General features: G+C 40.4%; 1 protein-coding gene across 3 annotated transcripts in view; it reads left to right on the top strand.

Moving 5' to 3' along the window:
* LOC103188424 (pleckstrin homology domain interacting protein) overlaps positions 1 to 27480 on the top strand; it is a 110244-nt gene that overhangs the window by 25926 nt on the left and 56838 nt on the right. For all 3 annotated transcript variants that reach the window (XM_042333009.1, XM_042333008.1, XM_042333007.1), the window contains exons 8-13: positions 8405 to 8626; positions 17391 to 17491; positions 21189 to 21259; positions 24399 to 24499; positions 24586 to 24626; positions 26943 to 27041. In XM_042333009.1, the coding sequence (XP_042188943.1) occupies positions 8405 to 8626; positions 17391 to 17491; positions 21189 to 21259; positions 24399 to 24499; positions 24586 to 24626; positions 26943 to 27041 (635 nt within the window). The remainder of the gene's footprint in view (positions 1 to 8404; positions 8627 to 17390; positions 17492 to 21188; positions 21260 to 24398; positions 24500 to 24585; positions 24627 to 26942; positions 27042 to 27480) is intronic.

Raw genomic sequence — 27480 nt, 5'->3', positions numbered from 1 at the left:
ATCCCCCAGAGGATTGATTTCAAGATCCTCATCCTCACCTACAAGGCCATTCACGGCCTCGCTCCCTCCTACCTCTCCAACCTACTATCCCCCTACCTACCTGCCCGTACCCTCCGTTCCTCCGTTCGTCTGCTCCACGTCCCCCGCCCCAACCGCCCTACCATCGGTGGTCGGGCCTTCAGCCTCTCAGCCCCCAGGCTCTGGAACTCCATCCCCCAGTGCCTTCGCCTTGCTTCTTCCCTTTCCTCCTTCAAGGCTGGTCTCAAAACCTTTCTCTTTGACCGTGCCTTCAGCTCCCCTCTCGACTCTCTTCCCCCTCCTCGCTCCCTCCCTTCCCTCCCCTCACCCTGACCATTTCCCCCTCCTCGCTCCCTCCCTTCCCTCCCCTCACCCTGACCATTTCCCCCCTGCTCGGGTCATGACCCAACTGTGCAGCGCCTTGGGACGTCCTCCTGACGTGAAAGGCGCTTTATAAATGGAATCTTGTTGTTGTTGTTGTTGTTACTTTACAAGTCTTTTCTCCTCCAGCTAACTGTCCCATTGCCAGTTACTGAACTTGGCTTAGCTTTGGACTCCAACTGGAACATGTTGTGGTGACACTCTGGTTGTATTGGGAAACCAGCAAAAAGTTAATTGAAAATAAAATTTGTAGATTGATTAACAGACAGAATATACCAAGTATAATCCCGATGGCCTCCAGAACCCTGGATATGTTCTACCACATGGTGCGCAGATGGCAGTAGCTATGTGTTAGTGTTTCTTTGTTCCTGTGCTTTTCTCGCTCGTTTTGGTGAACCTACCTGATGGTATCAGAGGAACAGTGAGCACAGCAACCTTCTTGTTGTGAGCCTCTCGGTGAGCAGCACAGCTCAATATGAAATACATGAGAGCGTTGCCACCATCCTCTGGCCCACACCAGAGAGACTCATCCCTGCCCATTAAAAGGTGCTTTCACCTGTTACGTGTTGCTTGCTCAATGTTTACATGATAGGCTGAATGGTCTTCTGTGCCATAAATTTCTACCTCTCTGCATTCCAATCAATAGGGATTCCAAGATCTGGATATATGGATGTGGGTTCAGAAACTTGCACTCCAGGTAATGCCTTCCAGCAGTTATTATCCCAAACAACATCAGAGTTTCATTGTTAGCTATTTGATGGACATCTACTAGTCCTTGAATGATATTGTTTGAACTGTGCAGTTTCTATCGAGAGTCATTGGACTCCTGACTGATAGTTTCCCCTTCCCTAGCTAAAGGCCACTGCGGTCTATTAGACGGTTCCTGTTGCTACCTGGCTGAGATCAACTAACTCAGCACAGATACAGATTGCAACTAGGACCATCTTGGTTCTTGTGGACTGGCACCACGCTGAGCAATTTTCTTACCAGCTGAGCCATCAGGAGAAGTTTTGCATTGTAGACCATTTGAAATGTGAATAAGATCATAATTACTGTATGTTTGGAGGATTTCTTGCTTCTGTTCTGAACAAAAATAAATATGAGAATAGCATGATCCTGTAAGAGAGAAGTGTTCTTGTTTTGCTGCCTCTAACTGGGATAATCAGAAATGTTTCAATTCATGTGAAAAGCCTATTAATGTGCTTATTCTGCTTTCTGTGATAGCTGCATATTTTTTGTTTATAATGATTACACTTTTGCAAATGGCAACTGCACTTTTTAGAAATTGCAAGGCAAGTCCCATTAGCATAACTGATTGAAAGTATTAATCTAGATAAGCCCTTCATCTGTAGGTTTGCTTTCTCAAGAAATGTTTGCACAATCAGTTGTAGAGCAAGTAGTCAATTTACAGTTATTTCCTGTTGAGGTGACTAATCTCCTTGGTTTATAGATATATGAAACCAAATCGGTTCAAATCCAGCATCAAAATGCTAGATTAAATGAATTTTGATCCTCTTTAGGCAGAATTATACCCTATGGCGGCGTCCTCCCAACATGAAAGGCGTGATACAAATGTAATTTTGTTGTTGATGGAAATCTACTGTAATTTTATTAAAAATATGGATTTTAATTCATTTAAAACTTACCTACTTTAAATTTCTTTTAAAAAAAATTCTTTACTCTTTGCATCATATGCGTATATTCCATACCTGTTGCTCACTGACTGTGCCAGCACGTTCAGCAGGAGTAACGAGTACTCCGAACTTCCCCATAAATTTTGTAATGGGTCTGAAGCTCAGTAATGGGGTCCTGTAGCTCAGTACTTGCCTCGCAAGCGAGAGACTTGGGTTTGATTCCCGACAGGGCGAAACCGTGGGCAAGTTTCCTTACTCCACACGCCTGATAATAATCCCTCGAGAAAATAAACCAAATAGCAATTGGTCACTTCAATCCATGGCTGTTTGTGAGTCACTGCTGTGCGTAAGTGGCTCCTACGTTTTGCCCACAAATATAGTCAATTCACTTTACAGTATATTCTGTGAAGCGCTTTGAGACAACTAGAAGACGTGAAAAGCGCTATATCAAATGCAAGAATTATTATTATTATGAAGTAAGAGTTTGGTGGAGCACACAGATAGTGCTATTGCTTTTCTCCTTCAGAAACGGGCACCTTTGGCTCAAATAAAGTCATTCAGCTCAGTCAAGGGGAAATCAGAAGTCGACAATGAGGGAAACTTGCGTTTGAATGCTTTTGCAACTAGGATTCACATGATGAATTTTCCAATCATAGTTCAGCCCTCATTGAGAGTACTGCTACCCTTACAGGGCCATCTATACAGCACTGAATCAAACTCTCATCACTAACTACATAGCACATGTATAAACAAATGCCTTGAAACAACTATAAATTCAGTATTGTTTTTACTCCAGAGGTGCATTGATTTCTGACCTTCTCAAAGACTGCCTTCTTCAAGCAACTATCAATGGTTTATACATTGGGCCCTATTATAACACAGACGTTGGGATCCACATATTCTCAACCAACACTCTAATGGGGTACGATCAGTCAGTACTTCTGCATTCATTGTTCACGTGTGCAGATAGACAAAATGCTAGCCAGTGCATGGGAAGACAAATTAAGCATGTTGTGAATTATTCACCTGCCACCAAAATCACTTCCTCTGTGAGCTGCACACATGCGTCCAGGAAACAACATTGGCAGCAATCCAATGCCCTAGAACTCGAGCATTTTGGCTTCCGCTGTGTATTTTGACGCGACAATTAACATTTTTGAATTTTGGAGAAATTAAATGTTGGGATCCATATACCAAGCTATAAGGAAAGCCATATTCTGATGAAGCACTTCATAACGTGGTTCAAATGTACTCTTAGGGAAGAACTAAAAATTTGCAATATATTTTTAAAATCCTCTCCAAATATGGTGGCGAGGTAGTTTCATCATTTCCTTTTTTGAATTATATAATCATGGTTCTAATTTATCAAGACATCTAATTTACCAAGATGATTTGTTGGGTGGAGAGGAAAGCTGAAAAACGTATGTGAGTGCGTCGAAAAAGGTATTTTTTGCCTTGAATGAGGGTAGAGAAGAATTTTCATTGACCTTTTTACGGAGGAGTATTCATTCGAACAGTTTGAGGGAGATGCATTAACATTACTGGAAGTATTGGTGGTTATTGTTCTTCAATGCTCTTGTCTCTTATCAATGTGCTCCTTTCTGCATTTTGTGTCCTTCTCCTGAGTGTTCTTATTAATTTTCTCCATCTATGTTTTTGTGTCAACTTTTGTAAACAAATGCATGTGTAATGTACAGTAAGAAGTTCACCTTTTGCAAAGCATTTCCATTTTGAAATAAACAATCCTTTTGTGTAAGAAAGACTCCTTTTGGCAGCAGGCTTTTAAAACCTATTCAAAGTTAAAAGTTGGACTGCAGGGGGAGCAGGTAGCACAGAGGGTTAGGTTAGTAGATTGTCCTTTCATCTTGATTACCTGCTTTGAAGGTAGTGCAGACTGATGGGTTGAAAATATTCTCACTTTGGTGACTGCTACAGTTTTAGGTGAAATGTTTTTATGAATTGTGCAGTCCTAATCCATTTCCCTATTGTCACAGCAAACAAACAATTAAAAAAAACTGCTCATAATTTGGCACAAATCGACTTTCTTTCAAACGAAAAGGATTGTGTGGGAAATAGAAACTTCTTCTATACTGTGAAAGGTGCTTTTTCTGAAATAGGGATTGAGGCACATTGTTGAGCTAAGGAAGATTGAAGTTTTTTTCTCTGCTTTTAATTGTGCTGTTGCTCACCTGGGAGCTTTTGATGCTCCTAAGTGGGAAAAGAGATGCGCTCTGGTCCCTAATAAGCGTGCTCGAACATTTGTAACAGTCGGGTTAAGACAATTAAAAGGAGGGAAAGAAAGGGATGTTTATTATGAAGTGTGGAAGAGGATGTAAAGCAGCTATAATAGCGTTTAATGGATTGGTTTGCTATATAAAACTGAGGCTAATCACAGTCATTAAAACTGTCTTGTAAACGGTTTGCAGTAAAAATATTACTAAAACTCAGCATGCCTCAGTAGAACTCTGGTCTCCTAGTGACAGTGCTGTAAGTGGATTTTATGGGCCTTTGATAAAAGTTATACCATTCATCATCTATGTATCCAATTCAGCTTTTTTCTCCGTCCAAAACATTATATAAATGATTCTTAGAAAGTAAGTCTAACTAGAACTTTGGATACATCAGAAAGGAAGTAATTAGTAAGGTAGCATCTTCCTCACAGTAGAACCAAACTCTTTATTCAATCTTTTCTTCCTGGATTAATGTTTTTGCAAGCTATGTAAGGGACTCTTTCAATACAGGGAACTCCGTCTCTTCTTTGGTCCCTTTGATATTGAGCTGCCTCCCTTATAGCATGGGTCTCAAGACCATCCTCTTTGACCATGCCTTCGGTCATCTTCCTATCCCTACCTTGCACCCTTCCTGATCCTAACGACTAGTTCGGGTGCGGATCCCTGACTGTCCGGAGCCTTGGGACGTCCTCCCGATGTGAAAGGCGTTATACAAATGTAATTTGTTGTTAACAACACACAAAATACTGCAGATGCTGGAAATCTGAAAACAAAAACAGAAGTCGCTGGGAACACTCAGCAGGTTGGGCAGCATCTATGGAGAAAGGAGTTGGAGTTCTGACGAAGGGTCGTGGACCCGAAACATTGACTCAGTTTCCTTTCTCCATAGATGCTGCCTGATCCGCTGAGTGTTCCTAGTGACCTCTGTTTTTGTTTTGTAATTTGTTGTTGTTGTCTACGGTGGACCTGAACTAACTAGAACTGCAGTATACCTGGCTTCTAGCACTGACTACCCACGTCCATGTGCTAAATAAAGGCAAACTCTGGATCATTTCCTGCGTGCTGCGTATGTGGCACATGGAGCTCTGTGAAGGAAGTTATACAAACATTACTTGCTGCGCATAGGAACCTGAATGCCTGAAAGTTGGCCATTTTTCCATGCCTCGCTTATGAGCTGGTGAGACATTGGACCTAGCTGACTATATTATAATGTGGTTTCTTTGTATTTGTCCATAGACCGTCGACTTCTTTCCTTCCTTCTTATGTAGATGCAAGTGACTGTCAATTTGAAAATATTCTTAGTTTGTCCGACAGCACTGAATCATGAAGTTATAATGATTTTGTATCTGAAGACGATGGGAAATGAGAAATTCTCTAAATTAGAGGCTGGCCATAACACAGTGTCTCAGTTGTGCAAGTAACAAAGGGATGTTTGTGTAAGTTTTCTTTTTAGATGGACTGATTGACAGTCACCATCTACTATTTACTTCTTATTCTTTGATCTCTAACCCTCCCCATTTCCTAGCTAAGCTATACAAGCAACCTGTTCCTAAATGTCTGCCAATACTGCTCTTCAACCAGATAATTAATGTATGATCTGTAGGCACGGTGAATACAATAGCCTTTCCTTTTCCTGATCTACACAGCTGACTTTGTGGGCACACAGCCTAGCATATCAAAAATTGCTTCTAAATTGTGTTTTTTTTAAGGGGGTGGGAAGTTAATGTATTTCTAGCTTGGGTCCAAAAGCCACTGACTGTCAAGCGCCCTGGGACATCTTTCCGATGTGAAGGGCGCTATACACGGGTAATTTGTTGTTTTCCTCTTCGTCTCCTACTTCATTGCTGGTTTCTCAGACAAATAGTGCGCATCAGTGATCAGGAGCAGGTAAGAGGTCTTACTGGCTGAAGACATCCATCCCTTTCCCATTCTTTTTCTCTCTCTCACCCCATCCTCTTTCTCTCTCCATCGATCCAAAGGCTTTTTTGAATTGCAAAAATATTTTGCCATGCTTGTTTTCGTCTGCCAAATTTAAGAGCTTACTGATGAATTCCAGTTAGTTTATTGACATTCATATGAGGCCTAAATTGGAACTAGAGCAAGCAATTATGTAGGCTAGCTAACCTTTGTGATAAATAGATTTGACAATAGTGGCTAGCAACAGGGAAAATACTCAGTTATGAAACTCTGGAACTTCTTGAGACATGTACAAAATACTGTTTTGGTAAAACAAGGTTTTATAGGTTTTAGCTAAACTGTTGTTTCTTATGAAAAAAATACAGAAGTACTTTACATGTGTAGTAGCTGGAAAAAAATATTCCAGACTTCTATTACCACTACAGCACAAGGAGTCTGGACACATCATGAATCAATACGAACACAACTAGTACAGAGATTAAACAGATAATAGACAAATGGAGTGATGGCATAATGAGCTGACTGGCTCCTATGCAGTATAAAATACAGGCGATAAGGTAAGGCAATAAATGGGAGGTCTTTAAGTGAAAATGTATTTCAATCTGCGTATTCCTTGGAGCAATGCCAGATGAATGTTCCAGGGTGAGAATGATCACTTATTGGCAATTTGATTTGATGCTTTGCTAGCTTTAAGATATTTTTTCGACTTCTTTTGATCAAATTTCAGCCCCTCCCGCCCCCCAACCACCACAGCTTGGGTGCCCAGACAACTGTGTCAAGCACTTTGAGACGTCCTCCCGATATGAAAGGTGCTATGTAAATTCACAGTGGTTTTACAGGGTAATACTAGGCTTGATTTTAAGTAGGATTCCCAGACTATTGGTATAGGTGTCAGGCTGGCTCAGTCAGTAGCATTCTTGTCAATAAGTCAGAAGGTTGTGGATTCGAGCCACATATTGGAATTTTAAGATTCATAGTCTGGACCGACTGTGCGAGGTGCGGTCCTTGTTGAGATGAGATGTTAAACTGAGTTCCCATCTACCTGATCAGGTGGATGTTAAAGATCCCAAGACAAAAGGGAAAGGGTTCTTCTGATATGTTGGCCACTAATCCTTAGATAAAATTGGTCATTCACTTGATGATTGTTTGTGGAACATTGGCTGTCTGGAGAGTGAACCCTCTGCTTTGAATCTCAGAGAGTTGTAGGGTTTACACAGAAGTTTGATAAATATTTTTCGTAGACATCCATCCAGAATAATTGCTGTCAAATGTAGTGACTGTTTTTGTAGCCAAATGTTGCGGCAAGATTCCCCCCCCCGCACTCACGGTTCAAATTTGGGCCTGCTGCATTGTTCGTTGCCCCCTCCCTGCACCACATAGGTGGTCAAGCCTTCAGCCACCGTGTCCTAACCTCTGGAATTCTCTCCAGAAATTCCAGCACCTCCCTCTCGCTGTTTTCAAAAGCCTCCTGAAAACATAGCTCTCTGACCGTGATGGTCATTTCCCTTCCCAAGCTCCCTGCTCTGTGTCATCTGGTCCCATACCTATAAAGCTCTTTCAGACACTGCCTCATGTGAAGGCACTATATAAATGGAAGTTTTAAACTCACACTACGTAAGAGTGGACTAACCAGTATACTTGCTGCCCCCAGGTACAATGCAATCTATCTGCTGAGAAATATTGAACCCAATTTTTTTAAAAAAACTTAACTTTCTGTTTAATGTATTCATTTTTAATGTGATGTGAACAGAAGACCTGGGCAGATCTTTGGGTTATGATTTCGATTTGACCACAAAATACAAACGGCCACATCACTACAGTATATCCCGTGAAGCGCTTTGATATGTCTCGACAACGTGGTCAGATGCTATATCAAACGCAAGGATTATTATTATGATATGTCTCCTCTATTTGGTGCTGACATAACTCAATGACTCTTTGACACATATGTGCTATGGATAGTATTGCATGTGAATACAAATCCATTCCCTTGGGTCATTATAACGTTCCTCATATTTATGGTGTAAAGTACAAATGAATGCACACTTGAGGCATGAAAATTTTTGTGAAAAGAAACATTATAATACCATTTGCTTTGGTTTCCTCCCCACTGCTGATTTCATTAACTGTATACATTCTGTATGTGCAAAATAAAAGTACCTCTGTGCTATTTGGAATTGTTATTGGCAAGCTGTAAAATGGTGGACTCCACTTGGTTTGCAGGGATCGGATGATTGTCTGGTGAAGATCTGGGCGACAGATGACGGCAGGCTGTTAGCCACTTTACGAGGACATTCGGCTGAAATCTCAGATATGGCCGTTAACTATGAAAACACCATGATTGCTGCAGGCAGCTGTGACAAAATCATCCGAGTTTGGTGTCTTCGGACATGTGCTCCCTTGGCTGTTTTGCAGGGCCACACTGCGTCAATCACATCCTTGCAGGTAAATTGAGTCCTTTGCTTATCATTGATGTTGGTATTTTGTAGACAAGTAATCACTGGTTTCAAATCTCTCTAATAAGGCTGCATGCTGTCAGTGGAGCCTAACTATGGTCTTCCTTAAGCAAAGGAGCTGCTGAGATGCTTTTACCCATAACATTTTTTGTGCAGCTGGCATATGCATTATTAAAGCAACTTATTAAATTCTGATTTTTGAAACCTTTCCAAAACGGTGGCACTGAATTAAATACATGATGGGACATCTAACTGATTCTTAAACCCAGATTCCAAACTACAGGAAATGTTGAGTACATAAAGGTGGGGGAAGGGGAGGGAGAGAGAGACTGAGATGTTTTCATTTTGTTAGCTTAACCTTATCTTGGGCAGATAGAGTTAAAGTAACTCAAATTTAAATCAGTGACTTCCGACAGAACTTTCCTCCGATATCTGGTACTTATTGATTTCAGCAAATTCATTGTCCTGTCTACAAATGTACAAATGGTTTCAGAGTGGGTATTAAATGGTAGCAGAGATCATCTAATAATAATAATCCTTGCATTTGATATAGCGCTTTTCACGTTTTCTACTTTTGAAGTGATCACTGGGCAACTTCAGCAGCATTTGATGACATCATTCCACTCTGTTGCTCCTGTGCAACTGTTCCTGAGATAGACGGGAGAAGCTATAAATGTATCAACATATGAGGGCTTTTTTATTGACAGATTCAATAAAAATGTTAATGTGTGCTTTGTGCTCCTGCTGAGAGGAACAGGAAGAAGTATAAAATATGATAGATTTGCTAATCCCGAAGATTTTCATGTATTCAGGCAAGCAGCAAGCTTTCACTGATCAAAATATTAAGCGATTGCAGGAAAAGGCCGTATAGTTCACAGAAATGGTCTGCAACAGATGGTTTGCGAGGCTTTTCAGTCATTTGTGGGTGGGAAAAGACTTGTTTTATTGAACAAGAGATGTGACTGCAGATTTCTGTAGAGACAGAATAATATAAATGGAGAAGATGACGATAACATAAAGTGGTTACCTTTTCCTTTGAGGCTTCACTGGACACATGGACAAAAGCTGGGAAATGTATTTATTTTGTTACTAAGCTTGCTTGTGTGTATTTTTATTGAAAATAAACACCCACCAATCTCTTAAAATCATAGAATTAAAGCACAGGGGAAGGCCATTTTGCTCTTCGAGCCTGTGTTGGTGTGAGCATCTCCACTAAAACAATACACCTTATCCTTGTTTCTTCTGTGTCTGTTTATATTTCTATTCATATTTATTCAGTTCCTCTTAAATGATGTAACAATCTTAGCTTCAATAGCCACTTGTGTCAAAGCACTTCATGTTCTACATGAAAACATTTCTTCTAACGTCCTCCTTCTCTTGTGTTCCATTTACCAATCTACCAAGAAGTTGTAATAATCTTTCATTATTTATGCACTCCAAACCTTTCAAACTTTTGAAGACCTAAAATCATAGAAAGTTTACAGCATAGAAGGAAGTTATTCAGTCCATTATGGCTGTGCTTGTGCTAGCTCCCCCACTGAAGCAATTTATGCTAATCCCATTCCTCTGCACTTTTTCTGTAGTACCCTTTAATATTATTTTTTGTTGAAATATTTATTTAATTCCCTTCTAAATACTGTTATGGACTTGGCTTAAACAGCCATTTGTGGGTATGTTATTCCCCCTTCTAACAATCCCTTTTAGATCACTTCTTATCCTTCTGTTCCAGTGAAAACATTCCCAGCTTTCAAGCCTAATGTCATCCTCATCCATGGTTTGATGTGCGTGAGTTTGTTGTAACTATTCATCGGCTTTGATGTACTTTCTATAATGGGATGCTCAGAAATGCACCCAGTACTGCAACTGATCAATGACGTGTGCAAGTTCAACAAGTTGTTTTTGTATTCCAGTTACCAACCTTCCTACCAATTAACACCTTCACTGTTAGCAAATTAACCTTGAGACCACTCGAAGCACCACCCTCCAGGAAAGGAAAAAAATCAAATAGAAATAATTAACAATCAGAATGACTTAAATTGTGTGCTCCTAAAAGATAACCACCTCACCAAGACGGGGTTAATAGTTTGGAAGATTTTTTAATCCTTGCATTGCATTGTAAGGAATTGGGAAGGCAAAGGTAACCCTATAGAGGCCATTTTTGGTGGGGGGGGAATCTTTACCAGCATTTTTGATGCATCTGTAGCGAATATGACATTGATTATTATACCAGTGTTTAGACTTCTGAATGATTGAAGGTATTTAACCTTCCACTAAACTACTACAATTAATATCGACAAGACGGAAGCCATACTCTTTGGCTCTCGTCAACGTCTTTTCTCCTGTAGGTCTGAACTCGCTGGGCTGTCCCTCTGACTCTCTGAACCTGTGTGCAACTTAGGCGTCAGGTTCAATCCCCAGCTTTCCTTTTTACCACACATCTGTTCTTTGACCAGGACAGCTTTTTTCCACCTCCGCTACATTGCCAGCCTCCGTCCACACTTCACAACCCACGTCCATGCCTTTGTCACTTCCCAGCTGAACTATTCTTCCCAGCTCCATCATACACAAAATCCAATTAATTCAAAACTCTGCCGCCCAGTTACTCACCCATATGAAACTCCGTACCCTCATCATACCAGTCCTTGCCAGGCTCCACTGAACGGATCGATTTCAAGATCCTCTCACTCGTTTTCAAATCCCTTCATACCGTCGCACTTCCCTACCTATCCGACCTGCTTAGCTCCCACTCTGGAACTTTCTCTCTTTATCCCTCCGATTTTCCCCCACCTTCAAATCCCGCCTAAAGACCTTCCTTTTTGATCGAGCTTACAGTCACCTCCCCCCCTCCGTTTCCCCCCTCCCTCTTGCCCTTGCTCGTTGTCAGACTCCGCCACTGTGAAGCGCTCCGGGACCCTACCCCACGTGAAGGGCGCTATATAAATACAAGTTGTTGTTGTATTAACTTGAGGTACAAGAAGGTTTCTTAAAGAGACCTTCAACTCAATTTCATCATGCTTTGGGGGAAAGTTAATCTTGTCCTATATTGTAGGATAAGTGAGTAATTTGGAGGCTGTACTGGAACTGATAGTGACAATTGTACAGTATCACGGCTTTAGCTAAGAATTTATTTTGCCCATCCCATACAAGCGAGAAAATGGAGTGGAAAGAATGCTTCAATTACACATTCTTATGCTAATAAAACACAATATTTACTTGTACACTTACCAATAATAATAATCTGTGCATTTTATATGGCGCTTTACCACGTCTTCAAGCCATTTCAAAGAATACGCTGTAAAGGGAATTGACTATTTTGTGGGTGAAACGCGATAGCCACTGTGCACAGCAGTGACCCACAAACAATCAATACAAGAATAGAATAACTTTTTTGTTACTTGTAGTCAAATACGTTTGCGATGGCTTCAGTACGTCGGGACATGAAACAATCGTGAGTTTCCCTCCTGTTTGTTTGGTAGTGATGGTGTCAGCCTGGCTCAGTTGGTAGCCCTTTTGCCGTTGAATCAGAAGCTTGTGGATTCAACTCCCACATTTAAACTCAAATTTTATGCAAATATGATTCATTGTTGGAGGTGCCATCCTTCAGATGAGAGTTTAAATCATGGTCCCGTCTGCCTGTTCAGGTGGACATTAAAGATCCCATGACACTATTCAAAAAGAGAAAGGAGTTTCTCTTGTTGTGCTGGCCAACAATCCCCCAAATAAATTCGGCCATTCAATTCATGGCTGATTGTTGCACATTGCTGTGTGCAAAATTGGCTGCCATATTCACCAAGAATATATAGTCACTGCACTTTAGAGTACATCCTGTGAAACTCTTTGTGATGGCCTTCTAATGTGAAATGTGCAATATCAAATGCAAGGATTATTTTTCTTATCATACCCTGGCATGATTTTTCACGGAAGCCATGATTTATCCAAAGACTGAGAGAGTGTACATGATTGTCTTCTTAATAAGCACTTAGAAAGCTTGCTCCCTTTCTGCCCTCTAGCTCAATGTCTGAGTTTATGTATTTTGGATTTTTTAATGTATAATTCCTTTGGGTCGCTCTTTATTATTGCTCTCACACAAAATAAGTGAGGTAAATTGTTGGAACAAGGCCTTCACAATGGGGAATATCACATATGTAGTCAAAAGGGTGGGTGTCAAAAGGGTGATGGGATTTGCTAATTGCGACTTGGTTGCTGACTGGGAATTCTGCTAGTAACCAGCTGGATGTCTCTGCCGATTTGTGGGAATTCTGCCATGTACTTTTAACAATTTGCGGCAATACCCCGAGAATTGATGTTAAGCTGCTGCTGATTACTTGCTGGATTCTCTAATAGAGATTCTGAGTCTCTATCAATGAATCCCATTGTAGGACTGTTATGTTTTTTGATGCCATTTCTCCCCCCACCCCACCATGACTCCTATATGGCATGAAGTGTTCAGAATGTTCACCTGTTTGGATGATGACCTGGTGATTTGCAGATTAGGGGTTGAACTGTGTTCACAGAATGTAAGACCTCACACGCAGCAAAGCAAGGTTATGCTGCCTTGGTGAGCTACATTTTTCAGTTTCCTGTCAGCACTTGGCATAGTGACCTGTGCAACGATTTGTGAAGCTTTAACGCTGTTACGAATTCTGATTTAAGTGTTTGCACTGGATTTTTCTAAATTTCTTCCCCAGTTAATGTGGACTGAAGCCAACACCTGCATGACCAATTCTTCTCATTTCTGCATTGATTCAATGTGGGCTGTTTGCTTAATCATCCTTAAACTATACCAGCTGTTGATTCTGATATAATCAGAGTTTATAGGCTTCATTTAAACCGGGTTGTACAGCTTCTCCCGAACAATTCTGTAAATGTGCACAGATTCTCAGTTAGTGGTGCGCACTCATAGCAGAGGAATGTACATGACCGGAAAAGACCAATGCAGGCAATCCATTTGGCAGGCCCTGACTTTTTTTTAAAAAAAAGGAAATCAAAAAGAACAAGCAACTACTCACTCTCATATCCTCTAATTGAATTAATCGCTAAAAACTACAACAAAATTCTACCACATGTATCCTCACCCACACAAACACTATTGACTTCAGTGACTGTGCCTCCAACTACTACACCTGAAATGTCTGGAACTTCTGTCTCAATCCGTCCACTTCAAACCCTCTTATCTTTATTTACAACCTGAAAACCTACCTTTTCAACTGTGCCTATGGTCACCTCTCTCTTTCTCTGCCTTCTCCCTTGCTCAGTATCTACCTCTGACAGTGAAATGCTCCCGTGGTTGATATCCTATATGCAGGATGCTATATATATGCAAGTTGTTGAATAATTTCCTTTTGAATTTACCCACCCAACATACTGCCTCCATCTCCTTGCACAGTCTATTCCACATATTCTCTTGTACAAAGTAATTAAATCTGAACAGTCACTTTCTCTCTTCTGAGTCCTTGTTTGTAGATTTGTTGATCTTGTTAAACATAACTGTTCAGTTCAATAGTGAGTCAGCTAGCACAGTCTGGCAAAAGGCATGACCGGTCATTAAAGATTCAGACTTATATTTTACCTATTCTTAACTGTTACTCACATGGGATTTCCTTTGTTCATATGTTAAAATTAAACTAATCAAGGAAATGACTTGATCTTTGCCTGCAAAGTGTTTTAAGTCTTTCTCTCCTGACTATCTTCATTCAAAACTCAGAAATAAATATGTTAGGAAGCTTTCTGATTAAATTCCATTTAATCAGTAGAATGACCTATTGCAATTACTCTGGACCTTGGTGAAATGCAGCAGTCAGCTGCTTGTAATTAACGGCCTGTGTAGTCAAGTCTTTCATTGCAACTCAAACCATAACTGTAACAGTACCGAGAAATGGATGCAATTTCCAGGATCTGACGGGGTGGTTTCAATTGTTTGCAGTTGTACATAATCACTGAAGAATGCAATAATGAATTCAACCAAATTTTGCTGAGACATAGCCTGGAAAATCTCACTGTAAAGTTGTTGCTTAACCCTTTTTAGCTTTGAATATCTGTCTGGTAGCCTAATGGTTTTCAAAATAAAGTAGCATTTCTTAATGTCTTAACAACCGCAAAAACACTAAGATATTTTCCTGTTCGAACAATATTTTAATGTGTACTCTTTGATTTTTCAAAAATAACTTGCTAATTTTGCCAGTGGGAAGGAGGGTTGTTGTAAGGAACTGTGACATTGTTGGGGGAGTGAAGCCCTTCAAGATTTATGTTCTGTAACTAGCAATAGGAAAGCTTGTATTAGGTTTTCTACATAAAAAACTTAAAGGTGTGTATTCCCTTATTTAAAATGCTGGAATATTCACTCCTTGGCTCAGAGCTACAGAAGACGCATGAAATGAAGTTCTTCCCTTTGAATTACAGGGAATTTGATTTAATGTGTTTGTAAGGAGCCAGCATTTTAATTTTTTGCCCTCCTTAAAAATATCTATTAGATGCCAGGTTGATTCTTCCAGGAACATATGTTTGTCTGGTAGATGATGCCATGCATGTCTAAGTATTGTGGTAATATGAATCTCTCATCAAACTGTAATGGTTCATTTGCTTGCTCCGGGTAATGCTTAAATAGCTGGATCATTTTAAATCAAGCAAGTGATTATCTTTAATCTTTGGGTGCCTTTATTAGATCGACACCAATTCAGCAGTTTTTAATTTTTGGCCACAAGCCACGCGATGACCAGGCTCATCGTACACCTTTTCCATACCAATAGCACCATTGAATAGCTGATCTTATTAACTTTCACTGTTTATTTGCATTCCTAGCTGTGAGTCCTGTTAAGTCCTAACAGTGGTTCTCAGAAAACTAGTTTTTGCTATTGAGGAAGGGAGGTAGCAGTTGTGCAAATTGGCAACTCCCTCAAACTGGGGAGGCAGTGCTTGCAAATAATTAACTTTCTCAGGCACTGTCATTATTAGGAGTGTCCTTAAAAGCTTTAAAAAATCTTACAAGCTAAGGTTAAAACTTATGAAGTGCCTTTCACATTGGGAGGACGTCCCAAGGCGTTAAGACAGTCAGGGAGTTAGGCCCTAGCAGGGAGTTGGGGTCCCTACCTACCTGCCCGTACCCTCCGTTCCTCTGGCTCTGGTCTGCTCCACGTCCCCCGCCCCAACCGCCCTACCATCGGTGGTCGGGCCTTCAGCCTCTCAGCCCCGAGGCTCTGGAACTCTATCCCCCAGTGCCTTCGCTGCCTCCTCCCTTTCCTCCTTCAAGGCCGGTCTCAAAACCTTTCTCTTTGACCGTGCCTTCAGCTCCCCTCTCGACTCTCTTCCCCCTCCTCGCTCCCTCCCTTCCCTCCCCTCACCCTGACCATTTCCCCCCTGCTCGGGTCATGACCCAACTGTGCAGCGCCTTGGGACGTCCTCCTGACGTGAAAGGCGCTTTATAAATGGAATCTTGTTGTTGTTGTTGTCAGGAAGGGTGGAGGGCAGTGAGGGAAGGTGTAGAAGGGCGGCTGAAGGTGCGGTTGAAAAGGAGGGTCTTGAGACATGGAGGCAAAGGAGGGAGTGAGTGTGGGATGGCATTGCAAAGGTTGGGGGCAGAGAGGCTGAAGGTCTGACTGCCGATTGTGTGGCAGGGCCGGGCGGGGGACTTGGAGCAGGCCACAGCCTGCTGAGCAGAGGGAGTGGACAGGTCATCAGCAGGTCACAGAAGTAGGAAGGAGCAAAGCCATGGAGGGCTTTGAAGGCGAGGATAAGGATTTTGAACTCTGTTCTCTGGGGCGAGTGGAACCGGGCGAGAGTGGGGGTGATAGGGTCACAGAGCCCATTAATGTTACCAGCAGTCACTATAGGCTAGAATCCGTGATCTGCTGCTAANTTTTTAGTTAAAAAAAATTCAAAGCTCCATGTGATGTTTGTGACTGTTTGAAAACATTCAATCTAAATTATTGAAATTCTAGTTTACCCAAAATCCATAGCCCCCAAATTTGTATCCACGTTCGGGTGGCGGTCTTTCTGATTTTGGAGCTCACAGGTGACCTCTGAACCCGTGATGGTGGACACCGAGCCTCAACGTGGAAAAATCTGCACTTCAGGATTTGTTCTTGATGCCAGAATTGTTTGGACTTGTTGCTCAGGAGCTGAGAGGGCGAGAGCTGTTTGGAGTTGTGCTGTAAAAACTTTATGGTGGTTGTTCTCTGACTAACCCCCACACACTAAATTACCCAAATATTTTTGTGTCACATCCCCTTTCCTGTTTTCTAACATCTTAAATACACCCCCACCCCAAAAAAAGATCTGCTGTACTCAATTGGCAACTGCGTTTCGCCCACAAATTACAGTCATTAGACTTAACCGTATATCTTGTGAAGCACTTTGAGACGTCTCGAAGACATGATAAGGAGCTATATCAAATGCAAAGATTATTATTATTAATTTTATTTCATGGATTAAAAAGAGACTTTAATGGCCCTCACCACTTTCATATCCTTCTCTATTGTAAGTGGTAACTTGGGCCAGGTTACACTTGTGTTGGGTTGTGCTTCCAAGTGCACTGGCAGCTTTGCACTATCCTGCTGTCTTATTCACCAGAATATTGTAAGCTGCAAGTGTCTGCAAACAGTGCTGCTTCTGCATATTTTCATGGGAGGAAGGCATTTGTAGTAGTTGAGCGTATTTTTGTTGATACTCATCTTGATGTTGATATATCTCTTGATATATTTTAAAAAACGTTGTTTTGCATTACCCATCACTAACCCTTTAATGTTGCTGTTTTTCAGTTCTCGCCAATGTGCACTGGCTCTTTGAGGTTCCTGTCTTCCACAGGGGCAGATGGCACGATTTGTTTCTGGCAATGGGATGCTGGCATGTTCAAATTTAGGTCAGTCAATTTATGCTTTACTCTTGTGAAAATGTTCAGCTGGAATTCTTAAAGCAGCAAAGAGATTCTTTACTTATTACTGTTGAGTCTTTTGGATATTTGACTTATTAAAGTTAAAAACGGTTTGATTTCCATCAAGGAAGAAATCATGTGAATATTTGTTTGCGTGTGAATATGATGTGAAAGTTCTTCCATATGTTCTTGTGCTTTTGTTCAGACTGCATGTGATCTTAAATGGCTAGACTGCTTCAAAATTGAATTGGAAGCCATTCCATCACATAAAGGGTTGGGAGAATGTGGCTCTGGATGCAGAATTAATTTGGGTGTTTAAAAGGAAGATAGGTTCTAAGTAAATAAGTGTAACCACTGTCTGCTCACTGTAAGTGATTTCCATGTCTGAATATTGTGACTGGACACCATAAAGATATACAGCCCTACTGTAATGATCTTGGAAGGCAATATAATGAGAAAAGATTACTAACTGAAGCAGCACGGGATATAGCACAAATATCCAGATCTGCAGGTAGATGAGTATCAATTGACGTTTAATCTCAGCTGCCTCCTCCAGCCATATTCTCCCATTGATTTTTTCCACTCCATAAATTCAAACATATTGCAATATATCCCAACCCCTCAACCCCGCCATTGGCAGTCAAGGTTTCAAAGGAATTAAAGGATTTAAATAAATTGTTTAAAATTATTCATAATGCACACCCAATTCTAAGAGTTGATGTTCTTTGTATATTTTATTGGAGTAAATATACTGGTGGCTTTCAGTCGTTAAGAAGCAGGTACTTGTGTCTTCCTTTAAGTTTCTACTGTTTTAATTGATTATTATTCTTCATGCAAGTCTAGCTTGATTAAAAGCCAATATTTATGCTGCTTTGAAAATTGTAAGGAGAATACCACACCTGTGCACAGATTCAAGATTTGCGATCACCTGGGAAATCTATCAAATACAAGAATTATTATATTATTATACTGCCTTATCATGTCGTTGATGTCTCAAAGTGCTTCATAGGAGTAACTGTAAACTGTAGTCATTGTGTAATAGTTGTGCACAAATTGACTGCTGTGTTTGCCGACAATGTCAAGACAAACAGCCATGAAGTGAATGATCAATTTTATCTGGGGAATTGTTGGCCATAGCACTGGGAGAAACTCCCTTCTTTTTTTTTGGAATAGTGCCATGGGATCTTTAATTGCCATTACGTGCTGCTTTCTTACGATGACCAAAGAGTTATTTCATGAATAGAAATGAGGAGGTGGGGACGAATAATAAATACTGTGTTTGTATATTATTTAAAATTGCATCATTTAAATTAATAGAGTCTTTGAATCAGTTTAATTTAAACTTGGGACCCACTTTGGATTTGAGTTGATGGGTTTGCCAGTCAGGCACACTGTGTCCAAAACAAAGTCAAGACTAGACATATGTCTATAATTCACCTACCACAATGCGTTCTATTTCAACACACTTATCAGCCAAATATAGAATCATTTGCAGGTTTAATGAAAAATTTACAAGTCATTTCATTGCCACCTGAGGCATTTTACAGGCCTCTGAGGTAAGTCTCTAATCTTCCTTGAATAATCACTCAAAAAGCATTTCAAACCCAGTGAAGACGAGAGAAAGAGAACATTTAACACGGCAGCTTAAAATGATCCTGCTGTGGTAATGCAAGTTCTGGAACGGAAAAAATGTGTGCGTTTTGAGGGAACTCAGTTGCTTGTATCTGAACCAGAGGATGATTGTATCCTAGGGCTGTCAGTCAAACTCGTTCATCTCTGCTCACTTTTTTGCCTTATTTTAGAGTCGCACCAGTGAATAGATCCAAACAACAAGAGAATAATATCTTTTCTCACCACTTTTTTTAGTGTCATCATTTATTCATGAGAGGCAAATTTGCAGCTGGAGGTGGGTGCCGTGGAGGTGGAAAGAGGGGAATTTGGCCAAAACACAGTCATAAAGAGAGTGAAAGTTCCCATTCCCCTGCTGTCTGTTTTATACTTTCCGAAAAGGGTTTTAGAATCCATGATTATGTAAAAACATCCACTGCTTGCTGGCATCACAGAGCTGTACCAACTTCTTCACCAAGAAAAGCTGAAGAAGATACAGTGTGCATTTTAACACAGGGCTCAGGCTTTGAGGAAAGTCAGTCAGCCTGTCATTCTTATAGCAAATAAAACATTGACATTCCCAATATTGTTGTCTTCCATAATTTGCTCAACCTTCAAATAAAATTAGGAATGTGTTGTCCCACAGGACAAGTTCACATTGGACATATTCCTTTTAAGGAATTCATGCCCCGGGGAACCAAATGGACTTTCCACTCTTTGCTGTATATAAGGACCCAGCTTTTTTTTTGTTCTAATATTAGGAGTGTATTAGTTTAGTGAATCTCCAACATCATAAAACAATCCGTAACAGTTTAAATCCTGCCTTGTGGGTTTGCGATGTGCACAAAGAACATTTTCTTAGTTTATTTTGCAGTTTGTCTGAAAGACTCTTGCCTTGTTCTGCTCAATCTTAAATTTTAAGTCCAAAAGTATCTTATATGTAGACTTGCCTGTTTCTAATTTTAATTGGTAAACAGTGTGCAGGAAGTGACATTAGAGCTGCTGTCTGCTCACTGTAAGTGATTTCCGTGTCACCTTATGTCCAGGAAGTCAGCCATGTTTGCAGTCAAAGTGCACAAAGTTTCCAAAAGTTTAAACTTTAAAAAAAAATCCAAATCAGGCAGTTCTGTTTATCTGCTGAAACAAGACGGAATTTCTCATGTCTGAAGCCTAAAATTTCTCATTGTTCTTAGCCTACAACTACACAAAAATGCAGCTTCTGAATTCAGACAATTAAAGATTTATTCTAAATTTGCTCAGTCTTAAATTTCAAGGTAATGATCTTACCATTAAGACTAAAAATAAGACTTAAGAAGATACTAAGATCATGAGAGATTTCAGGACTTGGGAGGTTGAACAGCGTGTTACAGAGCACATGTTACAGATGGATAGGTTGATGTCAGTGACTGATTTACCAAGGCACTCCTCGCCAGTTTCCCCACCTTCCCTATTCACAAGGTCCAAATAATTCAAAGCTCTGCTGCCTGAGTCCCGTACTAGGCTCTGCATCTCTTATCATCCCAGTTCTTGCCAGGCTCCACTAGTTTCCTATTGCAGAAGGGATCGATTTTAAGATTCTCACTTTCAAATCTCTTCATGCCCTGGCATGTCCATATCTCTCCAATCTGCTCACATCCAACTCCGCTACCTGACACCTTCGCTAAACTGTCACAGTTCTGCTGCAAATCCCTCAGCCCCTCTGCTCCGTAATTGGCTGCTTGCTTTCAGCCACTATACCCTGAATCTCTGGAACTCTTTGGCTGAATCCCCCTGTCTCGTCTTTCCTTCCCCACCCTCCCGGGGGGATATAAATTAATATACTTTAAATATTAATGAAATGAAGGGGTTAATGTTTTGATTTTTTAAATTAATTGTACATAAGATGAAAGCATACTGCCTATGATGCAAATGTCAGTTTCAATAACCTTAGAGGGGGAGAAGATGATGTTAAATAATCCCCAAAAGCTTCTGCAACTATAATGGATGAAGAATATATTCACATTATGTTTATTTAAACAAAGTGGATTTGAATTCAGTATCATGTAGTTTTTCATATTTTGTATATTTTTAAATGCAGCGATCGACCAATTAAATTTACTGAACGGCCAAGACCCGGAGTCCAAATGATCTGTTCTTCTTTCAGTGCCGGTAAGTGATGTTCAGGCTTTAACCACTAAATAGTTTTGGGGATTGTAATTGTTTGTAAAATGTAAATGTGCAAGTAGATGTCAAATGTAGGGTTTTTCTTGTCATTTTTTAAATGCTTGTTTAAAAACTGATTTGAGATGAGGTTAGCAACCATTTGCTAAACTCATGCTCAAAGTTTTTAAGCTGATATTCAGGACATTCCTTTCCTATCATTGCATATGGCCAGCGTTGTGCAATCATACAGAATGCTCAGTGGGATGCGAATCTGTGGCTTCCCCCCTTTGGGGCTAAAACGTACGAGCAGATTTCTAATGTGGGTCTGGTGTGCATTGTACAATTTTAATGAGATTTCAGTATTTAAATATCTTGTGAGTTCTTTGATGTCTGGAAATCCCAGCACAAACGCATCTGTTTTCTAATGGTTCTGTTTTTTTTTAAAGTTTCTAACTAATTATCTTGGGTTATTCAATATCTTCTACCTTTGTTTAGACAGGGTATAATTTGTCGAAAATTTGCACTTATTGGACCCTGGGGCCTATATCTGGTGGTGGTATGTAACCATCTAAAGCTAATGGCAGTTGGGAGAGAGAGGATCTCTACATTTGATTTTGTATATTTACTTTGTACGTTCAAGTGAATGTGCAGCATGGATTGTACCAATATACTGTGGACATTCTAAGGCTGAACAAATGGGTGCATAGTTGGCAGATACTGGTTGCATCTGTATTGCTTTCTATTTATGATGGTAAATTGTTTATTTATAGGCCTATGAGAAGTTATCATCTCAATTTAGCATCCCAAGCGCTCTGAGATGCTACCTTGATGAGGGATGCTACATATACAATTACCTGTTGTTTACGTACCTATATATAAACAGATTTATTCAATGGTATCCTGTGATTTCTATTTGCGAAATGTATGTACAGTGCTCTACAGTGTCCAGCATTCATCGCGTCCCCTGGCATTCATTACGTCTAGACTATATTACATCACCACTTTGCTTGCTGGACTACCCATCTCTTCCCTTCACAAGCTGCAGACTATCCTGAACTCTGCAGCTCGTGTCCTTTGATAGGCTCCGCGAGCCTGTCGCTTCATCTTCACCCAGGTTCACTGGCTGTCTGTCCAAATCTTTAAATCTCTCCCACGCTATCTCTGCAACCTTTCCCAGTCGTACGATTGCTCCCTCTGCTCAGCGGACAGCATTCTACCTTGTGTCCCTGCCCCACCATTGGCGGTTGAGCTTTCAGTATGTCTGTCCCCACTCTCTGGAATTGCATTCTGCAATCCCTTCGACTTGTGACTTCCCTCACCTCCTTCAAGATCTGCCTCAAGACCTTCCTCTTTAACCGTACTTTCAGCTGTCTTTTCCCCTCTCACCCCCCTTCCTCCCATCCCCTGACTTGGGTGCAAACTTTGGACTGTCCAGCACTTTGGGATGTCCTCCTGACATGAAAGACACTATATTCATGTAACCTTGTATTGAATCTGAAGTTGCTCTGTACTCAGCAGGGTTATTACTGTAACAACAGACCATTAGTAGGTATAATTAACGTGCTACATGACAATATATTTCAAGAAATTAAAAAAATCCATCTCAATATTTGGAAAATTTAAACATAAATGAAGAGCTTCACAAATTAGGTAGTACAAATTAGATAAGGTACTTTTGTTTGCATTAGCATTGCATTGTACCTTTGTTTCTGTACTGCTGTTTGAGAATGTTTACAAGTAATTTGAAAGTTTCCCCCTTTTCCTGAATGGATGCTTCTGATTTCACACTTTGTTGGTTTTAAATTGTTGTAGATTTACTTGGGTATCACATGTGCATTTTGTCAGCCAGTACCTGAGGAGAAGAGCATAAGATAGAGTACCATTCATACAAAGGCATAGAGATGCCCTGAGTACTGTGGGGAATGGTAGACATTTCAGGAAACTCATTGCAGATTGTTACTTTTGGAAATGAAAGACATTAGCATCCCCTCATCGCTCCGTTTTTTTTTACTATTGGCAAGTACGTTTGGAGCTGATTGCCGATCTTTATTTTTGAGTGGTTTTGGTTCAGACCTTTGATGACCATTGTGGCCTTTGGAGTTAACTGATGCTTCGAGGCGTAGGCCAGTCGCTAGCAGTATCAATTATGCTACCCTCGTCATGCAATTATATCTGCTAAATTTGGACCGGAGACTTAGTTGATTTTCATCATTTTCATGCTCTGCTCAATGATGCATTACTTTACCCCACTTTACATGAAGCGCTAATAATTGCTGAATGCTAATCCTTTCTATAGTTACAGGTTTGTCAAGTTCTTTATTTTTATCCTGCACCAAGTTGCAATTATCACAGGAATTGCATTGGTGATAAAATGTTATGTGGGTAGTTAACATCCTGTTTGACCAATTACTCACTTTTACAAACTGTGGCCTTGATTTCTTACCTTTCAATGAAAAAACTTGATTGCAGAAATCAATTCCCAAATAGTCAAAGAACTTATTCAGTCTTGAATGCAAATTGCATTTTCTTCACAATCTTTTTTTAAAACAAATGTCTTCAAACGGGTTTTGAGCTGACAAATAAGTGTTCCTATGTCTGCAATGCATGAACACTCCCATAGTTGCTATTACATTTATTGGGTATTCACCTTAAATAAGAGGTAACTGTCTTGAATTTAAGTCCAATCTTGGGTTGTCAGGAGATGTCTAAGTGCTGATCAAGCTATCAGGAAACCAAAGTTAGTCAAAGTACTAAAACTCAATACTCAAGGGGATCCTTTTCAGGATCTTCATCCTGTCTTTCAAATCCATTCATGATCTCCCCCTCCCTACCTTTTGCTTCAGCCTTATTCTTTCCAGGTCCTATTTCTTCTGTCTCTGTTGCCTGAGATATCAGTCACTATGTTCCTGCTGTCTGGAACTCTGTCCAAAAAAATATTTGGTTTGTGGTTTCTCTCCCTGCCTTCAAAACTTTTTTCAAAAATAGTTGTAAATATATAATGCCCTGAGCATTTGGTTATATAATTGGCAGAAAAGCAGATCTTTCCATCTTGTGAACAGGTAATTAAGAATGGAAGAATTGTCTTATAATTATTGATTTGCCAGCCACAGTGTGCTCTGATGGTCTTTTATCCTATCCCCAACAGGTGGAATGTTTTTGGCAACAGGAAGCACAGATCATATTATTAGAGTCTACTACTTTGGGTCAGGGCAACCTGAGAAGATTTCAGAGCTGGAGTTTCATACTGTAAGTCAAAAGATTAATATTAATAAAGATTTAAAAAAATTACAGGTACAGTTAACTAATTTTTATATTTTGTTTCCTTTTATTAGGACAAAGTGGACAGTATTCAGTTCTCCAACACTGGTGACAGGTAAGTGATAGTGGCACATTTCGCTATGACTAATTTCTGGAAATTTGTCGATTCCAAAGTTATCTAATGATCTGTAAATAATTTCTACTACAGTGAATGCAAGTGTTTAAGTTTTCTATGCCCCTAACCTCTTTCTACCCCTCCATCTCACCCCTTCTCTTTCTGTCTTAAGTCTTGCCTAAAATCCTACCTATTTAAATGCGCCAAAGGCCACCCTCTTCTCCCTTGCTTCACGTCCCTGGCCTTGCTCGCCACACTATCAGCGGGCGGTCCTTCTATCACTCTATACCCATCCTCCGGAACTCCATCCCACAGTCCCTCCGTCTTGTCCCCTCCCTCGCCACCTTCAAGACCCACCTCTTCGACCGTGCTTTCGATCTCCCTGCTTCTTCCCCTCCCCACCCCGACCCTCAGCTTGGGTCTGTAACTCTGTCCAGCGCCTTGGGCCATCCTCCCGATGTGAAAGGCGCTATATAAATGCAATTTGGTTGTTGTTGTTGCTGAGTGTCCAACTCTATTCCTATGAAGCACTCCCAAAGTATTACCCTATGTGAAGGGTGCTATATAAATCCAAGTTATTGTTAAATTGATTAACCCTCCAACATAAAAATGATTAGTCGAGTAATTGCCAAAGTCGATTTGGTTTGCCAACAAATGCAGTTACTACATTTGACGCTAATCACCTGTGAAGCATTTTGAGATGTTCTGATGTGATAAGGGACCATAATATACAAGAAGTACCACAAGGCTTTCAAACACTTTTGGAGCTGATTTGAGTTGACTTTTGCAAATTAGCATTAAAACAATTTTGAAAGTTCATATGAGGCCAAATGGACTCATTCTTTACATGGCCAAAGGGAATTTATAGATTTTAAATATTAAAGAGAAATTAATTTAGTCTATTGGGGCTGCATCCCAATCACAGAGCAGTAATGCAGATGTTCATGAATCACTTCACCATATTCAAATTTTGAATCTTTAATCTGTTCACATTTCATTGCCATCCATGCTTCAATACATCCTGAGAACTCCAGCCATTGAGCTTTGCATTCCTTCTCTAAATTTGCCCACTTTAATTTAGTTGCATTTTGTTGCTCTGTTACTTTAAAACCCATTCGTTATCTCAAATTTCTACAATAAATTGGGTCCGATAATAAACACACTGAATGTATTTCTGATGAAGCGCCATTTAGTGACACTGTCTTTTGGAGTTGTTGGTTTCTTAAAGATCTACCTACCGCTATGGCTGTTCTGACCTTTTTTAAAAAAAAATCCACAGAATTACATTGCACCGTTCTAACACACTGTTTGGGATCCATAAAATCCCAATCTACTTTATAACAATGCCCAATTTTGGGATTGAATTTTTAAATACGAAAAAATAAATGGTCAACTTTTGGATCATTAAGTCTCCACTGATGATAAGCAACTTTACATTTATGGTGAAGCGCATTATGGCAGGGTTGCACTCTATATGGTGGACATAGCCTTGTAAATTAATTCAAGTAAATACGTCAAGTAAATGCATATTAACTGTATATATACAGCTAAATACGTACTTCCATTTATTTATGTGTGTGTGTATATATAATATATTTTTTATATATATATATAAAAAACAAAGCTATTTACCAGTCTGTACACATTGAAGGGTGATTAGGAAGATATTTATTGGATAAAATTCTTCTATTCCACACTTCATATTCTGAAGAGGTTGTATTGACTCTATTTGCATTTGCCCATTGCCTTCATATGAAAGGTAACATTTGGTTGTCTGCGTGAAATAAATTTCCTCAAGGTAAATTTCTGAATTATGGATTGGTCACTTCTTTTAGCTAAAGGAGAGTGTAGCTGTTTTCATGTGGAGTATCAGAATAAGTTTGGGGGCAGCTTTGATGAAGTGATGGTTGGAGCTGCAGCTTCCTTGCCAGGAGCTCACTGGATTGAACCATAGCCCATGCTCCATTTTCCATGCTACAGGGAGAGGCTAATTGGCTCTAGGCTTCCCAGGGATGGGTCCTGTTCCAGGTCAGTATGTTGGTGCTATAAGGGTGCAGCGGCTGAGTGGGGAGGTCAGGCTTCGCCGTGAACCATCTATAGTCGAGTGGCCTCCTGACACCCACTGTCGAGGCTCGCACATGACCAATGGGCACTTGGACGGGATATTGGGGTGTAATCTGTCTGGAACCCCACCCCAGCAAGTGGAGGCCAACCCAGGAGCAGTGAGGCATATGCCAAGGGGCAGAAAATTAGAAGAAANTTTTTTTAAATAAAAGAAGAAAATAAAAGAAAATAAGTTCTGACTCGTTTTGGTAGGTTTGTCAGTGGAAGTCGTGATGGGACTGCAAGGATCTGGCAGTTTCGACGGCAAGAATGGAAGAGCATTTTACTGGACATGGCAGCCAGGCCAGCTGGGTGAGTGGCCAACTCTGTCTGCAATTTTGATGAATGCTCATTAATGTTGCACTATACTGTGCAGTATCTGATAGATTCATCTGCAAATCTTTGCTCTTAATTCCAAGTATGCCTACAAAGTTAAAAGTACTGACAGCAATGAGATGATGCAATTAACCAGTGTTAACTTAAAATGTGTTTATGTGATGTAAACTTGCTGAGGCTGGATGTTGTCTGGAGAGTGGGTGAGGGAGGTTGTTGTGGCCTGCTGGCAATGATTCACTCAGGTGAGGACAGTCAGTGTTGTGATCAGCAGCCAAGCAAGTAAATGGTAAAGGCTAAGGATGATAATAGAGCTCAGTAGGATTGGGTTTGTGATGATGACCTAATGAGCTAAAAAAAACAATATAGCTGATGTTGTCAATCCCCATCTGCAGACATGGGGTCAACTTCCACAAGT

This window comes from Callorhinchus milii, unplaced genomic scaffold (assembly GCF_018977255.1).
Source record: "Callorhinchus milii isolate IMCB2004 unplaced genomic scaffold, IMCB_Cmil_1.0 Scaffold3, whole genome shotgun sequence".
Lineage (NCBI taxonomy): Eukaryota > Metazoa > Chordata > Chondrichthyes > Chimaeriformes > Callorhinchidae > Callorhinchus > Callorhinchus milii.
Note: the sequence above shows the minus strand (reverse complement) of the source record. Positions and strands in the feature narration are given on the sequence as shown.